The following is a 23,835-nucleotide window of genomic DNA, read 5'->3' as shown; positions in this document are numbered from 1 at the left end:
GTTAATGCGGGTGCCCGGCCGGGGGCTAACGGTCTTCTCTTGCCTGGGCTGTCCTCGAGGGCGAGGCTCAGTTCTGACTGTGGTTTTTTTTGTTGTTGTTGTTGTTTTCTCTAAGCAGTTTAAGTTCTGGGCCTGGGACCCGGAAGAGGAGCGCAGGAGGCAGGAGAAGTGGCAGCAGGAGCAGGAGCGCTTGCTCCAGGTGAGGTTCGCCCCCACCCCTTTCTTTTAGGTGATGCTCTCTGAATTTCCGTTGCATTCAACAGAGTCAATAGATTTTTTTATGTGATCATCTCAATTTTAATAGCTTTATAATCAGGCATTCCATCTCAATCTTTGCCTTTTATCTTAAGGACTGTTTATAATGATTAACTCATAGTAAATTATTAACAAATACTTAAAACGATATAATGTGAGTGTTGGGAAACAATCTGAACCACTTCAGTACAGCGCTCACGGGCCGCGACCCCTCGCCCACGGCCGGCACTCGCGGTCCGCACGGCGGTCTGTGCTGTGCATGGACGGCGCGTCCGTCTGACTCTTGTGTGACGAGGAAAGCTTGGAAGCACCGAGAGCTTGTTTGACTTCACAGGCAGCTTTCCTTGTCATGTCAGTATCAGAACAGGTGACGTAAACATGTATGTTTTCATGACGTTATTGTTAAATGTTCACGATTTTATTTTGATAAATGAAAAATTAGAAAAGTCACATCACGGCTGTTGGCCAAAGTCGACGATCGGCTGTGCGCGTTCACCTGTGGCTGTCGGCTACAGTCGACGCTCGTACCGAAGTGGTTAAGGATCATCCAGTAATAACCCACTTATTTACAGATTGTAAAAAATGAGAGAGAGAGAGAGAAAGAGAGAGACAAGAGAGAGTCATTTTCTAAAGGCAAAGACATTTTCAAGTAAAATACTAGGTCAGTTATTTAATGCTCTTGACTGCATAGAACACAGAAGCCGGGCGGAATCAAGCTCTTCTCAGAAGTTGGGGAGTCAGAGCCAGCCCACACAGCATAGCGCCTTGTCCCCCGTTCTTCCTGCCCAAGGCCACAAGGACGGCTGTGCGGAAAAGACGTTCGTATTGACAGTTTGAAAAGATTCGAAGCTTCAGTGAAGGGCCAGTTCCTCCCTTTGTCACCTCCTTCGTGGCCTGGTCACTCTCCAGCCCAAGCAGCAGGGGTGGATTGTCGGAGAGAAATCCGATAGCTACGTGGGAAATAGAACTTAGCCTCCGTCTAACTCCTTGAGTAGAAATGTTTGCTCCATTTGTTTTTGTTTTGTTTTTTTAGCAAAAGCGGCTAATTATCAATTCTAGAAAAGTTCTGGTAGTGAATTTACCGGACTCCTACTTGCCTCATGCCAGTCTTAACGGATTAACAGAGCTTCTGAAGGCAACCCCAGCGACCCAAGAAGCTAACCCGGCTGAGTGCCTGGCATGAACCGGGAGCCGAGGTCGGTGCTGGGCACACTTTACCTCGTTCAGTCCCCAGACTGCCTTCAGGGGACGTCTCATTCGCCCCAGTCGCAGTGGAAGGTCTGAGGCTCGCGGAGGTCAAATCCTTTGCCCGGGGCGGCACGGCTGACAGGTGCTGAGCCCAGGCTCAAATCCAAGTCTGCGGGGCTCCAGCACGCAGGCTCTTGCCTTCTCAGTAGTGCCGATTCCCAAGACAGCCGTAAAGGAACGCAATGCTAAATCCCATTAATTTTGATGATCTCTCTGCTGCCGTGTAGAAAACAATGCTTACTGCAAGCTTGTTTTAGTTTTTCTGTTTTTCCTTTTTTTTTTTTTAATCCTTTTGGCTTAATTCCCAGGGGTCGGGTGATTATATAGTAGATTATTTAGTAGAAGGAGGTGATGGTGTGGCCTTATCTCTGCCGGCTAAATTTGGCCGTCTTGAAAACTGCAGAGGCTTAGACCGCGAATGCCAAGACGTTAGGAGGAACTGGACTCGTGGAAGTCCCAGGCTGTGGGACTTGGGTCTGTTGGGAAGCCTCAGGGCAGCCTGGCCCTCTGCTGTTCTCCTGGAGATCAGCTGCACCCCCCACACACACACACCCCAGCTAAACGGGGAGCAGCCGAGAGCCGGAAGTCCCACGGGCTGGAGAAGACGGCAGACACGCTCCCCACCCCAGCGCTCCGTCCCTCCCACGCCGGGGAGTGGCCGCGGCTAGGACGCGGGCACCAGGCGTGTGTCTCACTCCTGTCTCCCAGCGTGGCGGTGTGGTGTGGGCCGCGGTGTCGGCGGGTGGAGCAGGGCACGCGTGTGGTGCGTGTGGCAGACCTGCTGCGTCTTGCACCCCCAGCGCCTCCTCTCGGTGGGGCTCCCCGAACCACGGAGCCTCAGAGGCTTGCTTGGTCTTGGGCTTTTCGTAGTTCCGGGGTCTGCTCCCTCTATGCGGCAGAGCCCCCCGCAGTCCTTCCCTGAAACCCCGTGACACTCAGTTCTGGTAACAGACTCGCGGCCGGCGTGGAAGGGCCCGCCACGGGCCGGCCCACGGGGAGCTGGCCGGAGAGTCGGGAAGAGCACAGGCCCCAGGCAGTTCCAGTAAGGCCCTCTGGCTCCTGAGATAATGGCGCAGCGGCCAGGGAAAGCTCGGTGCCTTCCCCCGTGAAGACAGAACCGCAGGCTCCTCTCGGCCTCGGGGAGGGGGTCGACAGTAAGGGGCCTGGAACACCCGCATGTGCGTGGCGCAGGCCACGGCCCCTTTGTCACGTCTCGGCCGAGAGCAGAGGGTCGACAGCAACGGGCCTGGAACACCCGCATGTGCGTGGCGCAGGCCACGGCCCCTTTGTCACGCCGGGATGCCATTCCCCAGGCACCAGGGGGCCCATTCCCACTTGAAACATTAATTTTAACCTCCATTTGTTTGTTTCTTCTGGGCAGCTGTCAGGGCCTCTGGTCATATTTTGGACAGAGTTTTTATTCACTGTATTTTATCCCCCCCACCCCCCGAAGTATTGGCTAGTGCTGCATTGTTTCTGAAAACAGGAGCGATACAGTTCTGGCATGGAAGCCTTCCGACAGGCCGTTGAAAGGCCGCTCTTAATTCAGAAGCTGCGCAAAGCCAGGGCGACTCCATTCTGGTAGCGTCGCCACCAGCAAAGGATGATTCAGCTGCTCAGCGAACTTTCACCTTGGTGCTTTGGGCCTTTCTGTGTCTGTCCCTGTAAACCTGCAAGGTTTTCCGTCTTTTGTTAGACTCCCCCGGCGACGCCGTGCTGGTATCAGTGGAATGGCAGAGCCCCATCCTGAAGGGCGTGGCATTATAGAAGCAAACTGTCGGTTTAGCCCACCGAGGGCAGAACCCCAGTGAAGGGAGATCCTAGAGCAGGGGTCCTCAGGCTTTTTAAACGGGGGCCAGTTCACTGTCCCTCAGACCGCTGGAGGGCCGGACTACAGCTTTAAGAAAAACTATGAACAAATTCCTGTGCACGCTGCACATATCTTATTTTGAAGTAAAAAAGAAACCAGGCCGGGCGCGGTGGCTCACGCTTGTAATCCTAGCTCTTGGGAGGCCGAGGCGGGCGGATTGCTCAAGGTCAGGAGTTCGAAACCAGCCTGAGCAAGAGCGAGACCCCGTCTCTACTATAAATAGAAAGAAATTAATTGGCCAACTGATATATATATAAAAATTAGCCGGGCATGGTGGCTCATGCCTATAGTCCCAGCTACTCGGGAGGCTGAGGCAGAAGGATCGCTCGAGCCCAGGAGTTTGAGGTTGCTGTGAGCTAGGCTGACGCCACGGCACTCACTCTAGCCTGGGCAACAAAGCGAGACTCTGTCTAAAAAAAAAAAAAAAAAAAACCAAATGGGCAAAAGCACCCGCATGTGGCCTGCGGGCCGTAGTCTGAGGACGCCGTCTTAGAGGCGTTCCGCCTTTCTATATTCTCTCTCTCCACGAGCAGATTTCCGCTCATGTAGCTAAAGAGCGGCTCTACGAAACCCGGGCCGCAGGAAGCACTGCTGTCTGCTGGGGCTCACGCTCCCGAGATGCTGGAGCACCACAGACTAGCACCCCTTCACTGTGCGGGCCCATCAGTCAGGACGTTACACCAGGAAGGCCGTCTCGCAGCCACACTGTGCGCGGCGGGTGAGAGGCGGGGAGGGTCCCGCTCACGTAGCTAAAGAGCGGCTCTGCGAAACCCGGGCCTCAGGAAGCACTGCTCTCTGCCGGAGCTTTACGCTCCTGAGATGCCCGAGCACCGCAGACTAGCACCCCTCACCGTGCGGGCCCATCAGAGTCAGGGCGTCACACCAGGAAGGCCGTCTCGCAGCCACACTGTGCGCGGCGGGTGAGAGGCGGGGAGGGTCCCCGCGGCGTGCGCCACGGTCAGTTCAGAGCCGTCTGTGGGCGTTCCGTGCAGGAGAGGTACCAGAAGGAGCAGGACAAGCTGAAAGAAGAGTGGGAAAAGGCCCAGAAGGAGGTGGAGGAGGAAGAACGCAGATACTACGAGGAGGTAGGAGATCCCCGCAGGGAGTCCGGCCCTGTCGCCCTGGTTCCTCCAAGTCCGTCCGCATTCCCTGTGTCCCCGTGTCCGTGGCATGCGTGTGCGTGTGGCTGTGTCTGCCTCTTTACCCACAGTGGAGTCCCATCAACCCCTTCAAAGCAGTCACTGCAGGCCGGGCGTGGTGGCTCACGCCCGTCATCCTAGCACTCTGGGAGGCCGAGGCGGGAGGATCGCTCGAGGTCAGGAGTTCGAGACCAGCCCGAGCAAGAGCGAGACCCTTGTCTCTATTTAAAAATAGAAAGAAATTAGCCGGACAACTAAAAATATATGTATGGGAAAAATGAGCCGGGCATGGTGGCGCGTGCCTGTAGTCCCAGCTACTCGGGAGGCTGAGGCAGGAGGATCGCTTGAGGCTAGGAGTTGGAGGCTGCTGTGAGCTGGGCTGACGCTACAGCACTCTAGCCAGGGCAACAGAGTTAGACTCTGTCTCGGAAAAAAACAGTCATCATACAGGTCCTAAAAGACCACAATTCCCCCCAAAAGACAGTTTGTGGTAAGGGTGAGGTGAGCCACTTTCAGGGAAGTGATACGATTGCATCTGTTCTCTAGTCAGTGAATCGGATTCTTGATTTATCTTAGAGGGATGACATGAAGAAATCAATTCACTTATTTGTGTGTGTGTGTTGTTTGGTAATAGTGAATCAATCTTATGAGAATAATTTTGATACTGAGGCTGAATGGAGGTATCCTTACCCCCTGTATTTACTATATAGGACTAAAGAGACTTGGAGTGGCAGAGAAATTTGTTTTGGTTCCTTTTGTGTTTTAAAATAAACAAGCCGGAGCACGTTAGAGAATTTAAAGGGGGCTACATTTTGCGTATATTATCTAAAATTTGTTCATGATTAATATTGTTGTGAATTTTATCTTCAACAGTAATTTTTGTGCATAATCAGATCCCTAACAGCATTTCTAATTAGGCTTCTTGCATCCTACTAGCTGATTAATTTGCAAAGACTTCGTGTTTCTAAATTAAATGCTAATTTCTAAATTATTGCCTGTGGAGGGTGTTGCATGATTTGCATGCTTTTGGAAAATAAGCCTTTTTTTTTTTAATGTCCTGCTCATTTGCACATATTCTGTTTTTTTCCCTAAATTTCCTTAATGACATTTTTTCTCCTGACAAATACGATTTTTCATTCCCCCCCCTCCCCTGGATGATTCTCGCCCTCCCCCTTAGGAGCGCAGGATAATCGAAGACACCGTGGTTCCCTTTACCGTTTCTTCGAGCTCTGCAGACCAGCTCTCCTCTCCCTCCTCTGCGACCCAGAGCAGCGGGGCGACGGTGAGGCCGTAAACGAGAAGCGATTTCTGAAATAAGATAAACCTGAGTAGAAGGGCCGACCCACAAGGCCCAGTTTTCCCGTCTTGCTCAATAGTCTAACCACTTGGGTCCGGCGCTCACCGGCCGCGACCCCTCGCCCACGGCCGGCACTCACGGTCCGCAGGGCGGTCGTCTCGCTCCTGTGTGACGAGGAAAGCTTGGAAGCACTGAGAGCTTGTTTCACTTTATATGCAGCTTTTTCCTTGTCATGAAAATATCAGAATAGGTAACATACATACATATGTGTTTTCATGACGTTATTTTTAAATGTTCCCACTTTTATTTTGATACATGAAAAACTAGAAAAGGCACACCACAGCTGTCGGCTACAGTCGCTGCGCGCGCGTCTGTGGCTGTCGGCCGCAGTGGACACCGGCACTGGAGTGGTTAGATCCGAGACTGGCTGTTGCCCTAGGAGGCACACCCCGTTGTATGTCAGTTCCCGTTTGGCCCTGGCAGCTCATCACACCCGTCGCTGCCAGGGCCCTCCCTGGAGTCATTTCCCGAGCCCAGACCCGCCCCAGCAGGCCGTCAGCCCCAGTCCCACCACACCCCGCCGCCAAGGTCCCGGGTATCGCGGCGTGTGCGGGGCTGTCCCCCTCCTGCTCGGCTCCCAGACCGCTCTTCCGTCCGCAGGGCCTGCTCCTCCCTGCCGCACCCCGCGTTTGTGCGCCTTGCTTGGCAGCAGCAGAGATCCTGGCGATGTGTCCTCTGCCAGCCTCCGTAGAAGTTGCTTCTAGCCCCCTAAGTCCCCCAAGAAATGTGTCACGTGTCTTTGAGGACTGGGGAGGGTCTAAACAGGCCGGTCTACCCTGACATCCCCCAAATACGGTGGCCAGGGTCCTGGCGGAAGTCATTCAGGACTTCCCGGTAGTCACTGAAGTAGTCGCCGGACTGCCCAAGACCCAGGCGGCCCCTAATCTGCGTGCAGCAACGTAACCAACCGGGCAGACCAGGATGGCTTTGGTCCTGAGATGAGCAGTCCCGTGACTCTGTTGTATTTTGAAAAGGCACGTTTCTAGCCAATTCCTTTTTATGATAGCTTTCGAGATGAGTCCAGGTCGTGCATCTGTTCCAAACGGCCGGAAGCCCATCGCCGTTGTTGATCTGGGCAACCATTCTTAAATGGCAGGCGAGGTGATCGCAACACACCTCGACGTACCCCACGGCCAGAGAAAAGCGTTATGATACGGTGTGTTTTAAATCTGTATTCGAGATTATCCTTCTTTATTCCCCACCCCCTTAGAATAAGAAGGACCTGGAAAACTGCCGGGACGAGACGCAGGAGGAAAGACGGAAGAAGCCGTTCCCGGAGGACGGTGGCGACTCGCTGGCCCAGCCCGGGGACGGCGGCCCGCGGGAGGATCGGGGCAGGTAGGCGCCGTGCCGCCGCCGGCGAGAAGTCCCGGGAAGGGACGTGTGGCTAATGCAGGCGGCACGCGGCTCTGAGAGGGCCGTGGCGGCGACACATCGCGCGTCGCTCGGACGTGCCGCAGCAGCTCTGAAGTCAGCGTCCCCGTGCTCCTGAGTACAAATGGCCTTATTTTCAAAGCGGGGGGACCTTGTTTCCAATTGGGGATGCGGTATTGATGGATCGTCGGAAGGGCGTGTTGTCGGCTCGAAGTCCCAGACCAAAACGTCACTCGCTCCAAATGCCGAGGGTGACCGGAGGGACGGGGGGCGGGAAGGAGGCCGGGGCGCGCCGCTGCCCTCGGCCGCTGGTGTCCCCTGAGCTAGGGGGCGCCACCTTTGCTCCAGTGACGACGAGAAGCAGCAGTGGCCGTCCCCAACCTTTTCCACCCCGGGGACCAGTTTGGAGGATGGCAGTTTTCCCACGGGCCGGGGTGGGGAGGAGGGTGATGGTTTGGGACGGCCGAGCGCACGCATTTGTTGTGCACTTTATTTCTGTTGCTGCCACGTGGTGACATGTAACGAAATAATCGCGCGGCTCACCCTAACGCGGAATCTAGCCCGGCTTCTGCTCGGCCCAGGCTGTGGCGGGGGTGGGGCCTGCAGATATAAAGGACAACCCTTCGTTAACTCGTTGTGGGTGGTCACCCCACCGGTGGGCCCCGGTGTGTTCCGTGGGAGACGGGACAGGGACAGCGAGAGCCCCCCGCACGCACAGCGGACTCGGAGGAGCTGACCTGCCTGTGGCCGCAGGGGCTCCTCGGCGCCGCCCCTCGCCTGGCCCGGAGGGACCCACCCGCAGGAAGCCCGGGAGGCCGGCAGGGCCCTGCCGCCAGCGTGCTCTTCCCGGGACAGATGTTTGTGCCAGGGGGCTCCGAGGCACCAGAGAGGTGCTGGCAGGCGTGCACGCGTGTGCACGTGCACTCGGCACGCCCAGAGGGACCTGAGTGTCGTCCTCAAACACGGACGCGATCAAGAGGTTGGCCAGCCGGGAGCCAGGTGCTCCCGGTGCGGTTCTGCCCTGAGACTTCTCCTGCGCTCAGCGGCTGGCAAGTGTAGCTTAAAATGAGAAGAATGGGCCGGGCGAGGTTGCTCACGCCTGTCATCCTAGCACTCTGGGAGGCCGAGGTGGGCGGATTGCTCAAGGTCAGGAGTTCAAGACCAGCCCGAGCAAGAACGAGACCCCGTCTCTACCAAAAAATAGAAAGAAATTAATTGGCCAACTAAAAATATACATAGAAAAAATTAGCCGGGCATGGTGGCACATGCCTGTAGTCCCAGCTACTCGGGAGGCTGAGGCAGGAGGATAGCTTGAGCCCAGGAGTCTGAGGTTACTGTGAGCTAGGCTGACGCCACGGCACTCACTCTAGCCCGGGCGACAAAGTGAGACTTTGTCTCAAAAAAAAAAAAAAATTGCGAAGAATAAATAAGCATCTCGTTAGTCCCGTCCCTTTGTTTATGTCGTGATTGGTACTTCTATGCCCTAAGGGATAGGACCAGTAAGTTCGCTTCAGTTGCTTTTGTCTCTGTTCTGAAATATATTTCTTTATTTTAACAGCCTAACTCGAGGGGCCGAGGCTCATTCTGAGAGCCCCGTGTCGGAAGGAATACAGCCAGAGCCTCCGCTGGACGCAGAGGCTGGGGCCCCCCGCCGCGGGCCCAACCCACAGCTCCCTCAGGGTAAGGACGGGAGAGGGCCGGACTCCGTGGTTACACTGTTGTCACGACCCCCCACGTTATCCAGACAGACCTGACCCCTGCTCACTGCAGGCTGTTCTCTTAGGGGACCGGACTCCTCGCTTGTGCCAGGTACCGTGTTTCCCTGAAAACAAGACCCACCCATACAATAAGCCCCAGCAGGATGTCTAAGCATTTGCGCAATGGAAGCCCTACCCCGAAAATCAGCCCTAGTGACGGGCATGGCTGCGCAGCGCATCTGTACAACCCATGCGTGTCGTCGAGGAGCGGGAAAGAACACGAGCAGCCCTTCTCATCTGCCCCGTGAGAGCTCTAGTGCTCCACAGGAGAGATCGGGGCCAGTGGTTCTAAAGGAAACAGAGTCGCAAGACATTCAGGATGGGATTCGGGGTTTGGAGAGTGATGATGATGTTCCAGAAGAAGACGACTTCACTCTTTTTTTGAATCAGTGGAGATGGTTATACTGTACTTAAAAAAAAAAATAACACATCCCCTGAGAGTAAGCCCTAGGGTGTCTTCTTGAGGAAAAGTAAATATAAGACCCTGTCTTAATTTCGGGGAAACACGGTGCGTAGTGAATAGACTCCCTCAACTGCATGCCCAGACCACGCAGACCCATGAGACCCGAGCAGGTATCGGCACTGAAGCAAAAAAAAGACGACTCTACCTTTGAAGGCCAGAAACCCTTTGACCTTCGCAAGCAGTGCCTTTTGAGACTTCCTCAAATGTTCCAGTGTCACCGCTGGACATCATCTCCCCATAAAAATGCTCGTGGAAGGGCGGAATCCACAGCACCCCCTCCCCACCCCAGGCTCCCCACGACTGAGCTCAAACGTGTTCCTCGCCAAGAGGGCCGAACTCGACCTGCCAGGGCCTCCAGGACCGTCTGGAGATCACTGACGCGTCAGACATTGAATCACACAGAGCGGAGGCCGAGCTGAGAGGACGGAAGGGCGGCCCCGGCGGATGTGTCCGCAGCCAAAGCAGACAGGGCTGAGCAAATAGACGTGTTTTCATGGCGGAGTTATTGGATTTGGCCTTGTGTTTTTGGTGTGCTGTCTCATGAGCGTATTTGCACGGGCTGATTGTAATACGCAGGCGCTGATCCGTGGGTGTTCCCTCGCGGGGCTCTCCCGCAAGCTCAGTGCCACTCGGGGCCCCGAGGATCTAAACGTGGCGGTCGGTGTGACCCCCCCGGGTGTGGGAACGCCGCGGCCGTGTGCCGTGTTTTAGAGATCAGGTTCCAGGATGTAATCGCATCCACCCACGTCGGCTCTCTGTACGCATAGAAGTCGGCATTTTAACGTGTGGTCACCATGTCGCTACGTCCGAAATCGGTGAGGCAGAAAAGGGTCTGGGGCCCCATCTCCGGCATTTCCGGAACTAATTCACGGCGAGGCGGCCTAGAGACCTCGGCCGGCCTTGGCGCTTCCAAGAGAGGTGACTTGCCGGGGACTAAGGTGACTTGCCGGGCACTGAGTCTGTGTGTTTCCCTCGGCCCAGATCCGACCCAGGGCCGGCAGGTGGCGAGCCCGGCTGCTCCCGTCACGGAGGAGACCAAGCCGAAACCCCTCCCGCCGGGCAGAGGCGCTAACCATCAGATCGAGTCCCCCAGCGAAAGGCGGAGGTGAGTAACCCGGTCGGTCGGATGGGTTCTGTGCGATTCTTCTTCTTCTTTTAAGTTACTCACTTGGAGGAACACGCAGAGGTGTGTGACAGCAAGACGTCGCCGGCGTGGCGCGTCTTCTCTGTCTGATCTCAGGGCAGGGCGGCCGGCGTCTGCGGAGGTCTGGCAGGGTCTCCCTGGCAAGTGGGCGGCCACTCTGAACGTGTCAGAATTTGCAGGCCTGTTGGATTCCCAATTCATTTAAGTGAGTTTAAATTGCCTCAGAGTATAGACAGATGTCCTTTCAAGGGGAAAAAAAATTGTCATTCTCTCTTAGGCTCTCCAATTAAGGTAGCAACACTAGGTTATATTCTGATTTGGTAAGAATGCTTTTTTTGGCCGGGCGCGGTGGCTCATGCCTGTCATCCTAGCACTCTGGGAGGCCAAGGCAGGAGGACTGCTCAAGGTCAGGAGTTCCAGACCAGCCTGAACAAGAGCGAGACCCGTCTCTACTAAGAATAGAAAGAAATTAATTGCCCAACTAAAAATATATAGAAAAAATTAGCCGGGCATGGTGGGGCACACCTGTAGTCTCAGCTACTCGGGAGGCTGAGGCAGGAGGATCGCTTGAGCCCAGGAGTTGGAGGTTGCTGCGAGCTAGGCTGACACCACGGCACTTTAGCCCGGGCAATACATTGAGACTCTGTTTCAAAAAAAAAAAAAAGCTGAGCTTGATGATCTTTTAGAACTTAGGAAATTATATGATGAATGTATTAAACCATTCCAAGGAATTTGAATAGACGACAACACAGACTTGTTGGAATAAATAACTTAAACACACACAGACACACACACACCCCAGACTCAACACCAAAATGGAGGCCTGTTGTATTTGGTCTAGCAGTTGTTTGGAATTTGTATCTAACGCTTAATTTCCTGTTCATTGTCAGCGTAGTAATTCTCATTTCGTTCATGACATAAACATCTTAGAAATCCATGTTTTCGTTTTTGCATGAGGTCGCGAGTTTGTGTGTCTGACCAAGTATTCTAAACTGAAATTTTCGTGATCGGGTGTATTTTTGAACCCAGGTCTATAAGCGGGAAGAAGCTGTGCTCCTCGTGCGGGCTTCCTCTGGGCAAAGGAGCTGCGATGATCATCGAGACCCTCAATCTCTACTTCCACATCCAGTGTTTTAGGGTACGTGCTCATGCTCTTCTCGCCAAGCTAAGCACGGTTTGCAGCGCCTGTCCCGGCTGGTCCCGTGCTGAGGAACGCCTCCTGGGGGTCCCACGCCCTTCCTCGAGAGGCTGCCCCGCTCCAGTCTGCGCTGCTGCGCGGGTGGGCTCCACCCTTCAGCGTGGAACTCTCCCACCAGCCACCAGCCCCCCGGGATGTCGGGCCGAAGAAGCAAAACGGACCTGCGCAGGTTGTCTTTCTGCAGAACGGCTTTGTCCCTAAGAGCAGCATGCGCCCTGGCGGGAAGCTGAGGGCGAGCACACTGGGGGCAAGGGCGCTGCCAGACCAGGTCCGGCCGCCTGGGTCTATCTGGGGCTCGGCAGTCTTTGCTGCTGCTTAGACTCCCGTGACTTCATGGCGAAGGGCTTGAGTCTTTCACCTCGTGGGAAGTGTTCCGTCAGTGAGATGAACGGCTGTGGCCAGATGCGAAGTTGTGAGTCTCAGAACGAGTGTGTCTGTGATGTCGCCAGGTTAGCTGTCTCACTCCCCCTGAGAAGCTGCTCTGCACCCCGGACTAAGCCAGGTGCTTCTGGGAGAGGCCCTTATAGACCTTGTAGAGCCTTTCTTTTTTTTTTTTTTTTTTGAGACAGAGTCTCGCTTTGTTGCCCAGGCTAGAGTGAGTGCCATGGCGTCAGCCTCGCTCACAGCAACCTCAAACTCCTGGGCTCAAGCGATCCTCCTGCCTCAGCCTCCCGAGTAGCTGGGACGACAGGCATGTGCCACCATGCCCAGATGATTTTTTCTATATATATATATATATATTAGTTGGCCAATTAATTTCTTTCTATTTTTAGTAGAGACGGGGTCTCGCTCTTGCTCAGGCTGGTCTTGAACTCCTGACCTTGAGCGAGCCTCCCGCCTCGGCCTCCCAGGGTGCTAGGATGACAGGCGTGAACCACCGCGCCCGGCCCCTTATGGAGCCTTTCGTGGCCCTCATCACTCACGACTGAATTGTTTAATTATCATCTCCTCTCATGAACTGTAAACTCCGTGGGCCGGGACCAGTCTGCCCTGCTCACCACCGTTTCCTCTGCACCCAGCACTGCAAATGCCAATAAATGTTTTCAGGTGAATGAGTCACTGAACAATCTGAAAATGAGAAAGCCTGGACTCTAGTTCCAAGTATCCCGACAACAAGTGAGTGAGCTAATAAATCAGCGAGTTATACCTTCTTGATCATAAAATGTGTAAGCTGGACTGCATCAGTATGTTCTGCCATTCTTTTTCCCACTCATGGACTCACTTCAAATCAGTATATAATCTTTGAAGCCAAGCCCGTTCTCTGAAAAAGAGTAATTTCTTTCGCTGTGTAGCCCCGATGGCGCTTTCCTGAATCTGGAATTTAGCCCTGTTTCTTGTTGGCAGCCTCTTTGGCTACAAAACTAAGTTGCAGGAGCTTAAAATAATTCCCATTTTGCCCATAAGCTGAGATAAAGGCAGTGAAGTTGTCCCCGAATGATTGATTTCATAATTCCAGAAGTCGCTGGAAACCAAGACTTAACAGACAATATATAAATGTGGGCCGGGCACGGTGGCTCACGCCTGCAATCCCAGCACTCTGGGAGGCCGAGGCGGGAGGATCGTTTGAGCTCAGGAGTTCGAGACCAGCCTGGGCAAGAGCGAGACACCATCTCTACTAAAAAAATAGAAAGAAATTAGCTGGAAAACTAAAAATATATATTAAAAAAATTAGCCAGGCACGGTAGTAGCTGTAGTCCCAGCTACTTGGGAGGCTGAGGCAGGAGGATCGCTTGAGCCCAGGAGTTTGAGGTTGCTGTGAGCTAGGCTGACGCCACGGCACTCACTCTAGCCCGGGCAACCGAGTGAGACTCTGTCCCTCCCCCCCTAAAAAAAGAAACAAGCCAGTAGAGCTTAATTTGTTTAAAATGGCTCTTCTATCTTGATTTAAGAAACGGTGTTTTATAGCGGTCAGGACAATAGGCTTTTTGGAGTCAACCTGATTCCGCTGACCCGCGTCACGACCTTTGAACAAGTCAGCTGACCGCTCTGCACCAGTGTCCTTTTCTCTGAAGGGCAGGGACCAAGGCAGAGCGCTGAGAACAGGTCCCCTTTCACCACATGTCGGCGCTGGTGCAGCATCTAACACATACTGCCGCGTTTCCCCGGAAACAAGACGGGGTCTTCTATTTATTTTTCCTCCAGAAGACACCCTAGGGCTCATTTTCAGGGGATGTGTTATTTGCCCCTCAAAGCCTCAGCTTGCAGCACGCACAGGATGGCCGGGACCTGACAGGGGGAGCCGAGCTTGTTGATGGGGCTGCCCGCACCTTTCCGGTCACCTCTGGGACAGCAGCTGTCACGACGGGGCAGATGAGAAGGGCTGCTCGTGTTCTTTCCTGCTCTGCGACGACACACATGGGTTGTGCAGATGCGCTGCGCAGCCACGCCTGTCACTAGGGCTGATTTTCGGGGTGGGGCTTCTATTGCCGCACATGCTTAGACATCCTGCTGGGGCTCGTGTTATGGGCGGGTCTTATTTTCGGGGAAACACGGTAGACGCTCAGCAAGTGCGAGATTGCAGAGACGATGGCTGTGTCGGTCACGTGAACAGGGACTGCCCGGTATCGAGAAGTGCTTCCCGACTCACCTTGGAACGTCTGCTCTTCCCCTGCAGTGTGGGGTCTGCAGAGGGCAGCTGGGGGACGCGGCCAGCGGGACGGACGTCAGGATCCGCAGCGGCCTCCTGAACTGCAACGACTGCTACCTGCGGTCCCGCAGTGAGTACCGGGGCGTCTCGAGAGGACGCGGAGCCGTGGGGTCACAGGCCTATGGGAGGGCCCGGCCTCGTGACTCAAGCGCCTTCCCCTGTCGCTGGACCCTCCTACGCGGAGAGAAAGTTCTCTTAACATCTGGGTGGAAGAAATGACAATGAAACACCCCTTGATTTACCGTGTTTCCCCGAAAATAAGACCTGCCCATACAATAAGCCCCAGCAGGATTTCTGAGCATGTGCGCAATAGAAGTCCTACCCCGAAAATCAGCCCTAGTGATGGGCGTGGCTATGAAAATCAGCCCTAGTGACGGGCGTGGCTGCGCAGCGCATCTGCACGACCCATGCGTGTCGTCACGGAGCGGGAAAGAACACAAGCAGCCCTTCTCATCCGCCCCGTGACAGCTCTAGTGCTCCACAGGAGAGATCTGGGCCGGTGGTTCTAAAGGAAATAGAGTCGCAAGACATTCAGGATGGGATTCGGGGTCTGGAGAGTGAGGATGATGTTCCAGAAGAAGACGACTTCACTCTGAATAAATGGAGATGGTTGTACCGTACTTAAAAAAAAATAACACATGCCCTGAAAATAAGCCTTAGGGTGTCTTCTTGAGGAAAAATCAATATAAGACCCTGTCTTGTTTTCGGGGAAACACGGTATCACTTATTATTTATTGGAAGTAACCACTACGGTGTGGACAAAGTCTTTCTATGCAGACGTGCACTGGCACAACAGCAGGTAAAACCCCAGACCAGGCTCAAGACGTTACCTGAGCCCACTGCAGAGGTGTTGGTGAAGCAGGAGAGGGCGGAAGGCCGAGAGACGCCGCCCATTCGTGGAGGCGAATCCGTGTGCAGAAGACCTGCGTCACGGGGGAGGTTAACGTGGAGAGTGGCTCTCCCTGCTCACCAGCTCCTCCAAGTCAGCACCCTGTTTCCCCGAAAGCAAAACAGGTCTTCTGTTTATGTTTCCTCAAGAAGACACCCCAGGGCTTATTTTCAGGGGACGTGTTATTTTTTTTGAGTACGGTACAACCATCTCCACTGATTCAAATAGAGTGAAGTCGTCTTCTTCTGGAACATCATCCTCACTCTCCAGACCCCGAATCCCATCCTGAATGTCTTGTGACTCTGTTTCCTTTAGAACCACTGGCCCCGATCTCTCCTGTGGAGCACTAGAGCTCTCACGGGGCGGATGAGAAGGGCTGCTCGTGTTCTTTCCCGCTCCGCGACGACACGCATGGGTTGTGCAGATGCGCTGTGCAGCCACGCCCGTCACTAGGGCTGATTTTCATAGCCACGCCCATCACTAGGGCTGATTTTCATGGCCACGCCCATCACTAGGACTGATTTTCATAGCCACGCCCATCACTAGGGCTGATTTTCATAGCCACGCCCACCACTAGGGCTGATTTTCATGGCCACGCCCGTCACTAGGGCTGATTTTCATAGCCACGCCCACCACTAGGGCTGATTTTCATGGCCACGCCCATCACTAGGGCTGATTTTCATAGCCACGCCCACCACTAGGGCTGATTTTCATGGCCACGCCCATCACTAGGACTGATTTTCATAGCCACGCCCATCACTAGGGCTGATTTTCATAGCCACGCCCATCACTAGGGCTGATTTTCATGGCCACGCCCATCACTAGGGCTGATTTTCATGGCCACGCCCATCACTAGGGCTGATTTTTGGGGTAGGGCTTCTATGGCACACATGCTTAGAAATCCTGCTGGGGCTTATTTTATGGGGAGGTCTGATCTTTGGGGAGAAACAGTACATGGTCGTGTTCCTAACCTGGCTGAGAGTCTCTTGAGAGATAAAAACGATGGGCTCTACCTCTCTGTGAATCTTTCGCCCACTCCCACCCCCACCACACCTGAGCAATAATGAGGCCTTAGCAGTTATTCGCTGCCCTGGAGGTCACCTGAGCCCCTGCCCTCTGCTCTCACACCCGGGCTCCTGACGCAGAAGTTCGTGCTGGTTGCGGGTGCTGAGTGGCACTAAGGGGCGCTGTTGCCTCACCGAGCTCGGCAAGTCTGCGAACGGCAGCTGTTCCCTGGGTCTCCATCCCAGCCGAGCACCGTCCTGCTGCTGGGTGACCCGGACAGAAGGCCCTTTGGTGCAAATCATCAGTCAGAAACTCTTACCAAAAAAAAAAAAAAAAAAAAAATATATATATATATATATATATATATACTGGACTGAAGATACAGAGTTTGAAATTCAAGCATGTTTTTTTTTGGTTTCTCAGAGTAAGGGAGGTATCATTTTTCCAGCCTTCTCACGTGGGTCCCAGACCTGCAAGACTGAGGACGTTACGGATTTAAATGGATCTGTTTGGTAGCTGTAGACTTAGTCAACTCAGATAAATACATGCGTATTCATAAAACGATGGGACATAAAAATCAAATCAGACCCAGGTGGCTTAGAGCCGTGATAGATGCTTGACTTGAGGTCAAAACAGTTCGAACTTAGGGCTCTGCCATCAAGCTGTTTAGAGCACGTGTCATAGGTGGTAGTTTTCGTGCCATGTTTTTAATATATATTAAAATGTGGCATAAATAAGTATGTCATATATCAAACACATACACACATACAAATATATATACACATATATAATTATATGTGTCTTCTTTAAACCGGTTCTTTGTTTTTTGTTTTGTTTTTCATGCACTAGAAAGGAAAGCTAAACCCTTTTCTGCTAGATTTCAGAGTGATTTTTCCTATCATCTTCCATAAATCACACTTTTTCCTCTGCCTCAAAGACCCGCTGAACGTGGCCCACGGAACCAGCAGGGGGCAGTGCTGGGTTGCAGGACCGTGGAGACAGATTTGGACGGTGCTGGGCATCTGAAATTCTCCCCCGATTTTAATAACCTGGGGAATGCCAACAGTGAGCAAACTCGAACCCACCTCAGGGTGACGGTGACCTGTTTTCATCCAGATTTTTTTTTTTAATTGAGAAATGGGTGATTCATTGTCATTTCTTTTGGAAATTAGCTTTTAGGCTGTAGGCCAGGAATTGTTCTCCTATGTACACAAATATAAAGGGCACTGCCTGCTTTTTCATCTCAGATGTAAAGACAAGAACCATGGGGTGCCTATGACGATGAAAAATAAGAAAGTGGTTTGGACGTAGGCTACAGATAGGATTTTTTTTCTTCGTTTATTTTATATTTTAAATGCGATATTTTACTAAGTTTTTTTTAGAATACTAAGAAATACCAAGAAGAAAGCAAAAAAGGCCCATTATGTTTCTGCTTAGAGACCTCTATTAGACAATCAAAGACTAAGTAATAAAATAAAAGTCATACACAGCACGAGGTTAGAAAAATTGAGTTGTTCAGAAAGATGCCAAATTGAAAGTGAAAATCTCAGCGTCAACCACCCTAATCACTTACTAATAATCTCTTGGGGGGCGGAGCAGAAGATATGTGTGTGTATGTGTACACCCGCTTGCACACACAGAGACACGCGTGTATGGTGTATCTAGATGGGTGTGTGTCGGTGTTTATTTCACGAAGGTGCTGATCATAGAGTCACAGTGTTGTGTACTTAGTTTTTGTTGCTATCATTTTTAACCTAATGACATACCTCGGCAACTTTTCCACGTAATGTGTTCTTTTTCCTCGTTCGTTTTAACCGCTTTTCAGTAGCTGCAGACAGTCCCGTTGTGTGGACTTAACCATAGTTTAAAACTAGTGCTCTGTGAATGGACACTTTGGTTGTTTCCAGTTTTTTTTTTTTAATATTATTTCTTAAGTGCTCCAAGGAGCATTCGAAAGCCTCTCCATAGGGTAGATTCCGAGCAGCAGCACAGCCGAGTTAAAAAGCGTGCACTTTTAAAATCTTAGGACGCCCTGCCTAACCGTCGTTCAGAAACGTGCACTCCCCCCGCAAAACGTACGAAACGCCCCTTCCTCCTCCAAGCCAGCCTCAGCTATGGCTGTCATCCAGCGCTAGAAATTTCCGCTCCTGCTAGGTGGGGGGGAAAGCCTCCTTGCTTTGATCTGTGTTTCTTTAGTTACCAGTTTGAATATCTTTCCAAACGTTTACTCACCATCTCTGTTTCTTTTTCTATAAAGAGCGTGTGTAGCCGTTGCCCATTCTTTTATTGGCACCTGATTTGTGCGAATTCTTTGCAAGTTAAAGAAATCTACCCTCTGTCGTATTTGCTGCATGTTGCAGTCATTGGTCCTCCCACTTTGTGATTTATTTTCATACAAAAGGTTTTCATCTTAGGTAATTAAATATATATATATATATATATATATTTCCTTTTTGGATTCTAGATTTCTTTTAAAAAAAAAAACCTCACTATTTCAAGGGTATAAATAAATTGAGCTGGGATTTCTCCTAGAATTATTTATTGTCTTCTCTTTCACATGTAAATATGTGATAATCAAGAATATATTTTGAGGTAAAAAAATGAGGTTGATTTCCAGCCTTTTTTTTTTTTCCAATTAGCCAATTGTGTGACTATCACTTAGTGAATAATCCCTTTTTTCTCACTAATTTAAAATGCCAGCTTTCTCATAATCTAAATTCCCCCATATATATTTAGGTCTATATCTAGATATTTTATTATGTTTTATTAGGCTATTTATTTTCCATTACTGAATGGTTTTAATTATTATAGCTTCATCGTATGTTTTAATATTAGGTAATAATAGCCACCTTCTCTCCAATTATTTTTCCCGAAATTTTCCTAGCCCTTCTCTCATGTTTATTTCTTCAGATAACCTAAATATCATTTTAGGCTAGTGTTAATTAACAGGTGACAGAACGAATGACCAGCACGTCTGGGAGTCTGTTCATTTCTTTCCTGCTGTCCTAAGAGATAAGTATACCTTAGGAATAAGTTGGTAGAGGAGATTACAGTTCGTCTTGAGAAGTATAAATATACTTGGATTGTTCGAATATATGCCAGGTGCAATAAAAAGAGCCAGAATGGGAAGAAATGGTTAAAATCCATTTTTCTTTCTTTCCTTTTTTTTTAAAAATCTGACTTTGATGTGAGTTGAAAAGAGGGGAGACAGACAGACAGACAGACGTGAAGGGCGGTTTACATCATGGGCCTTCTGAGCGAGACAAAATGATTTCGTTTTGTGGAATAGTAAAAGCCGAACATATAATCTTATTTTCTCCAAGCAACTAGTCGCATTTGAATGAAGTTTTTCTCTCAGAGGGGGAAAAAAAAAAAAACCCCAGCATAACAGCGTATTAAAATGCAGTTCCTAAAAGCAACGCGCACGGGTTTAGAGACCGTATGTAAATGGAATGGAAGTGCAGACAAATCGCCTGCCACTCGCCACGCCGCCTCGGGTTTGGCGTGTGCCGTGTGTGCCTGGGCGCTGGGTGACTGGCGTCACTGGCGTCTGCCCCGTCACCCTCCTCCCGAAACGCGCTGAACGCGAACTCCCCGGGCCTTTTCAAATGTTCCGACTGCCTCGTCTCAGGTCCAGCACCTAAAGTGAAGGAGAGACTGGCGAAGGAAATCCGGAACCCAAACAGTCCTTTCCAGACGGGGTTGCCAGATAAAATGCGAGACACTCAGCGAAAAAAAAAAATTTTTTTTTTTTTTGCCTAGTTAAACTTGAATTTCAGATAAACAACACATTTTTTTTTTTTAGTGTGTGTTTGTGTCCCAGATATCACCTGGAACAGACTTACACTGAAAGGTTACGTGTTGTGTGTCTGGAATTAAATTGTAGTGGGTGTTCTGTGTCTGTAACTTGCTACCGTGTTTCCCCGAAAATAAGACCTCCCCATGAATTAAGCCCCAGCAGGATTTCTGAGCACGTGCGCAATAGAAGCCCTACCCCGAAAATCAGCCCTAGTGGTGGGCGTGGCTGCGCAGCGCATCTGCACAACCCATGCGTGTCGTCGCGGAGCGGGAAAGAACACGAGCAGCCCTTCTCATCCGCCCCGTGAGAGCTCTAGTGCTCCACAGGAGAGATCGGGGCCAGTGGCTCTAAAGGAAACAGAGTCGCAAGACATTCAGGATGGGATTCAGGGTTTGGAGAGTGAGGATGATGTTCCAGAAGAAGACGACTTCACTCTATCTGAATCAATGGAGATGGTCGTACCGTACTTAAAGGAAATAACACATTCCCCGAAAATAAGCCCTAGGGTCTCTTCTTGAGGAAAAATGAATAGAAGACCCTGCCTTATTTTCGGGGAAACACGGTAAATGTAGTCATCCTATCTCTAGATCTTATGCCAAATCCCCCCAGTTACGATGTATTTATATTCTCAGAGAAATCAAAGCTTAAACAAACAGAGAGAAAAGAGGCGATTTTCTTGCTTATTTATTACCCGAGGGGGCAAAGGAGAAAATGGATGGAAATGGTTTGGTTTGGGGAGTCCCAGAGCCTCTGCCCGAGCTCTGCTGCAGACCAGACTCACCCGGCACCTGTTAGGCGGGGCTGGGGCGGGGGTGTCCGGTGGTCTGCGTTGCTGGCAACCTCCGGGTGACGTCAACAGTCCTGCTTGCCGTTGGACCACACTTGAGCAGCTGGGGGGGACACCTTTTCTCCTCCCTCCAGGAGGAAAAGGCTTTGGTAAAGGTGACTGGTAATTGGGGAGGTTTTTCAAACGTCTAGAGCAAGATGTGCCGACTAACCAGATGTTGCTCTGTGCCTTCGCTCGCAGGTGCTGGTCAGCCCACAACCTTGTGACCGGGCTTCGAGCCTCCGGGTTCACTCACCACGTCTTCTTTCCTGATGGTGCCCCCCAACCCCCCGCCGGCCATCGCTTAACAGAACCCCAAGCTCAGGGGGGCTTCTCAGCATTCAGCTAATTGCAGAAAGCCTAATCTCAAAGGCGGTGCCTGTTCTTTTGTGGCACAGCGTTCTGTGTTTTTTTCCTGGGTTGTTTTTTCTTCCTTTTTTTTTTTTCCTTCTTGCCATCGTCCGTCCGTTTTTGCATTTGCACAGCACATACGGAGGAATGCTGGATCGGATCGACCCCCGAGAACAGTTCAGCAAGGCTGCCGCACAGCGAGACGGGCTTACGGCTCCAAGCGTGTTGCTCTTTTCTTTGAGAATTAGCTGAGTGATGCGGGCAGCCTGTTTTCCGTCTTAGAGCTTCTGGGGATCAAACGCTTTGTTTACAGAATTGAGCTGCAGAAAGTGCGAGACATGCCAATCCGAGACACGCGGTCCTCCGAGACAGGAGCGTAGGTTTAGACGAGCCCGGAAACTGAGCGTCCCGGCGCGTGAGCTCAAGTCTCTGAGCTTACGGCTTGTTTCTGATGCAGGGGCGCTAGTCTGGCAATAATGTACTGTAACCCTGAAACATCTGTGTCCCTCGCCTTTCGAGGCAGGAACCATACCCATAAATTATTGCACCGTCAGTGTTGGGCTCTGTGTGCCCCGGCAGCGACGTCGTGGATGTAGGCTGGTTCACCAGATGAAAGAGAGCCCTCGCGGTGCCAGCGGGGCCTGCACACCGGGGCGTTGCCCACGGGCAGGGAGAAACCAGAGGGAGATGTCTCAGTCCTCGCTTCCAAAGCCATCGCCTCGATCTGTGAGGAAGTCCCATCTTCCAGAGAGCGGCAGGTGGGTGACAGCCGCGGGCCCGTGTGCCTCGCTCCTCCCCGGCCGTCAGTTTAGGGGACCGAACAGGGTTGGAACGTGGAGCCCGGGACGTGGGGATGAGCACGCCAGCGGGTGCCACCGCCACGGCTCGCCTCGCCGGCAGGTTCTCCTCGGCCGCCCAGAACACAGGTGTCGCCCCAGAAGAGCGGCGGCCCCGACCTCGCAGCGCCCGGATGGGGCCGCCCGGATGGGGCCGGCCGGATGATGCCACGGGCCACAGGCGAGGGCCGGACAGTCCCTGCGGCTCCCCTCCGCCCCCACGGACTCGCGCCCCTCTTCCTCCTCCTGCACCACCGTCTGCACACCCCGACTCGGGGCCCCGCCCACGGACACGCGCCCCTCTTCCTCCTCCTGCACCACCGTCTGCACGCCCCGACTCGGGGCCCTGCCCACCCCCACGGACACGCGCCCCTCTTCCTCCTCCTGCATCACCATCTGCACGCCCTGACTCGGGGCCCTGCCCACCCCCACGGACAAGCGCCCCTCTTCCTCCTCCTGCACCACCGTCTGCACACCCCGACTCGGGGCCCTGCCCACCCCCACGGACACGCGCCCCTCTTCCTCCTCCTGCATCACCATCTGCACGCCCTGACTCGGGGCCCTGCCCACCCCCACGGACAAGCGCCCCTCTTCCTCCTCCTGCACCACCGTCTGCACACCCCGACTCGGGGCCCCGCCCGCCCCCACGGACACGCGCCCCTCTTCCTCCTCCTGCACCACCGTCTGCACACCCCGACTCGGGGCCCCGCCCGCCCCCACGGACACGCGCCCCTCTTCCTCCTCCTGCACCACCGTCTGCACACCCCGACTCGGGGCCCCGCCTGCCCCCACGGACACGCGCCCCTCTTCCTCCTCCTGCACCACCGTCTGCACGCCCCGACTCGGGGCCCTGCCCACCCCCACGGACACGCGCCCCTCTTCCTCCTCCTGCATCACCATCTGCACGCCCTGACTCGGGGCCCTGCCCACCCCCACGGACAAGCGCCCCTCTTCCTCCTCCTGCACCACCGTCTGCACGCCCCGACTCGGGGCCCCGCCCGCCCCCACGGACACGCGCCCCTCTTCCTCCTCCTGCATCACCATCTGCACGCCCTGACTCGGGGCCCTGCCCACCCCCACGGACAAGCGCCCCTCTTCCTCCTCCTGCACCACCGTCTGCACGCCCCGACTCGGGGCCCTGCCCACCCCCACGGACACGCGCCCCTCTTCCTCCTCCTGCATCACCATCTGCACGCCCTGACTCGGGGCCCCGCCCGCCCCCACGGACACGCGCCCCTCTTCCCCCTCCTGCACCACCGTCTGCACGCCCCGACTCGGGGCCCTGCCCGCCCCCACGGACACCCGCCCCTCTTCCCCCTCCTGCACCACCGTCTGCACGCCCCGACTCGGGGCCCCGCCCACGGACACGCGCCCCTCTTCCTCCTCCTGCACCACTGTCTGCACGCCCTGACTGGGGCCCCGCCCGCCCCCACGGACACGCGCCCCTCTTCCCCCTCCTGCACCACCTTCTGCACGACCCGACTCGGGACCCCGCCCGCCCCCACGGACACGCGCCCCTCTTCCTCCTCCTGCACCACCGTCTGCACGCCCCGACTCGGGGCCCTGCCCGCCCCCACGGACACCCGCCCCTCTTCCTCCTCCTCGTCAGTCTGCACGCCCCGACTGGGGCCCTGCCGGAGGAGCACTGCAGGGAGGAGCACTGCAGGGAGGAGCTGG

General features: G+C 53.4%; 1 protein-coding gene across 5 annotated transcripts in view; it reads left to right on the top strand.

Moving 5' to 3' along the window:
- LIMCH1 (LIM and calponin homology domains 1) overlaps window positions 1-22,158 on the top strand; it is a 258,305-nt gene extending 236,147 nt beyond the window's left edge. For 2 of the 5 annotated variants that reach the window (XM_075997823.1, XM_075997827.1), the window contains 9 exons: window positions 116-199; window positions 4,366-4,458; window positions 5,690-5,794; window positions 7,080-7,207; window positions 8,802-8,923; window positions 10,445-10,568; window positions 11,637-11,745; window positions 14,420-14,522; window positions 21,173-22,158. In XM_075997823.1, coding sequence (XP_075853938.1) covers window positions 116-199; window positions 4,366-4,458; window positions 5,690-5,794; window positions 7,080-7,207; window positions 8,802-8,923; window positions 10,445-10,568; window positions 11,637-11,745; window positions 14,420-14,522; window positions 21,173-21,198 — 894 coding nt within the window. In that variant the 3' untranslated portion in view covers window positions 21,199-22,158. The remainder of the gene's footprint in view (window positions 1-115; window positions 200-4,365; window positions 4,459-5,689; window positions 5,795-7,079; window positions 7,208-8,801; window positions 8,924-10,444; window positions 10,569-11,636; window positions 11,746-14,419; window positions 14,523-21,172) is intronic. The other 3 variants (XM_075997826.1, XM_075997824.1, XM_075997825.1) reach the window with 2 other exon arrangements.
- The last annotated feature ends 1,677 nt before the right edge of the window (window positions 22,159-23,835 follow it).

The sequence above is a fragment of the Microcebus murinus genome, chromosome 26 (genome assembly GCF_040939455.1).
Source record: "Microcebus murinus isolate Inina chromosome 26, M.murinus_Inina_mat1.0, whole genome shotgun sequence".
Lineage (NCBI taxonomy): Eukaryota > Metazoa > Chordata > Mammalia > Primates > Cheirogaleidae > Microcebus > Microcebus murinus.
The sequence above is the reverse complement of the archived record's forward strand: the minus strand, read 5'-3'. Positions and strand labels throughout refer to the sequence as shown.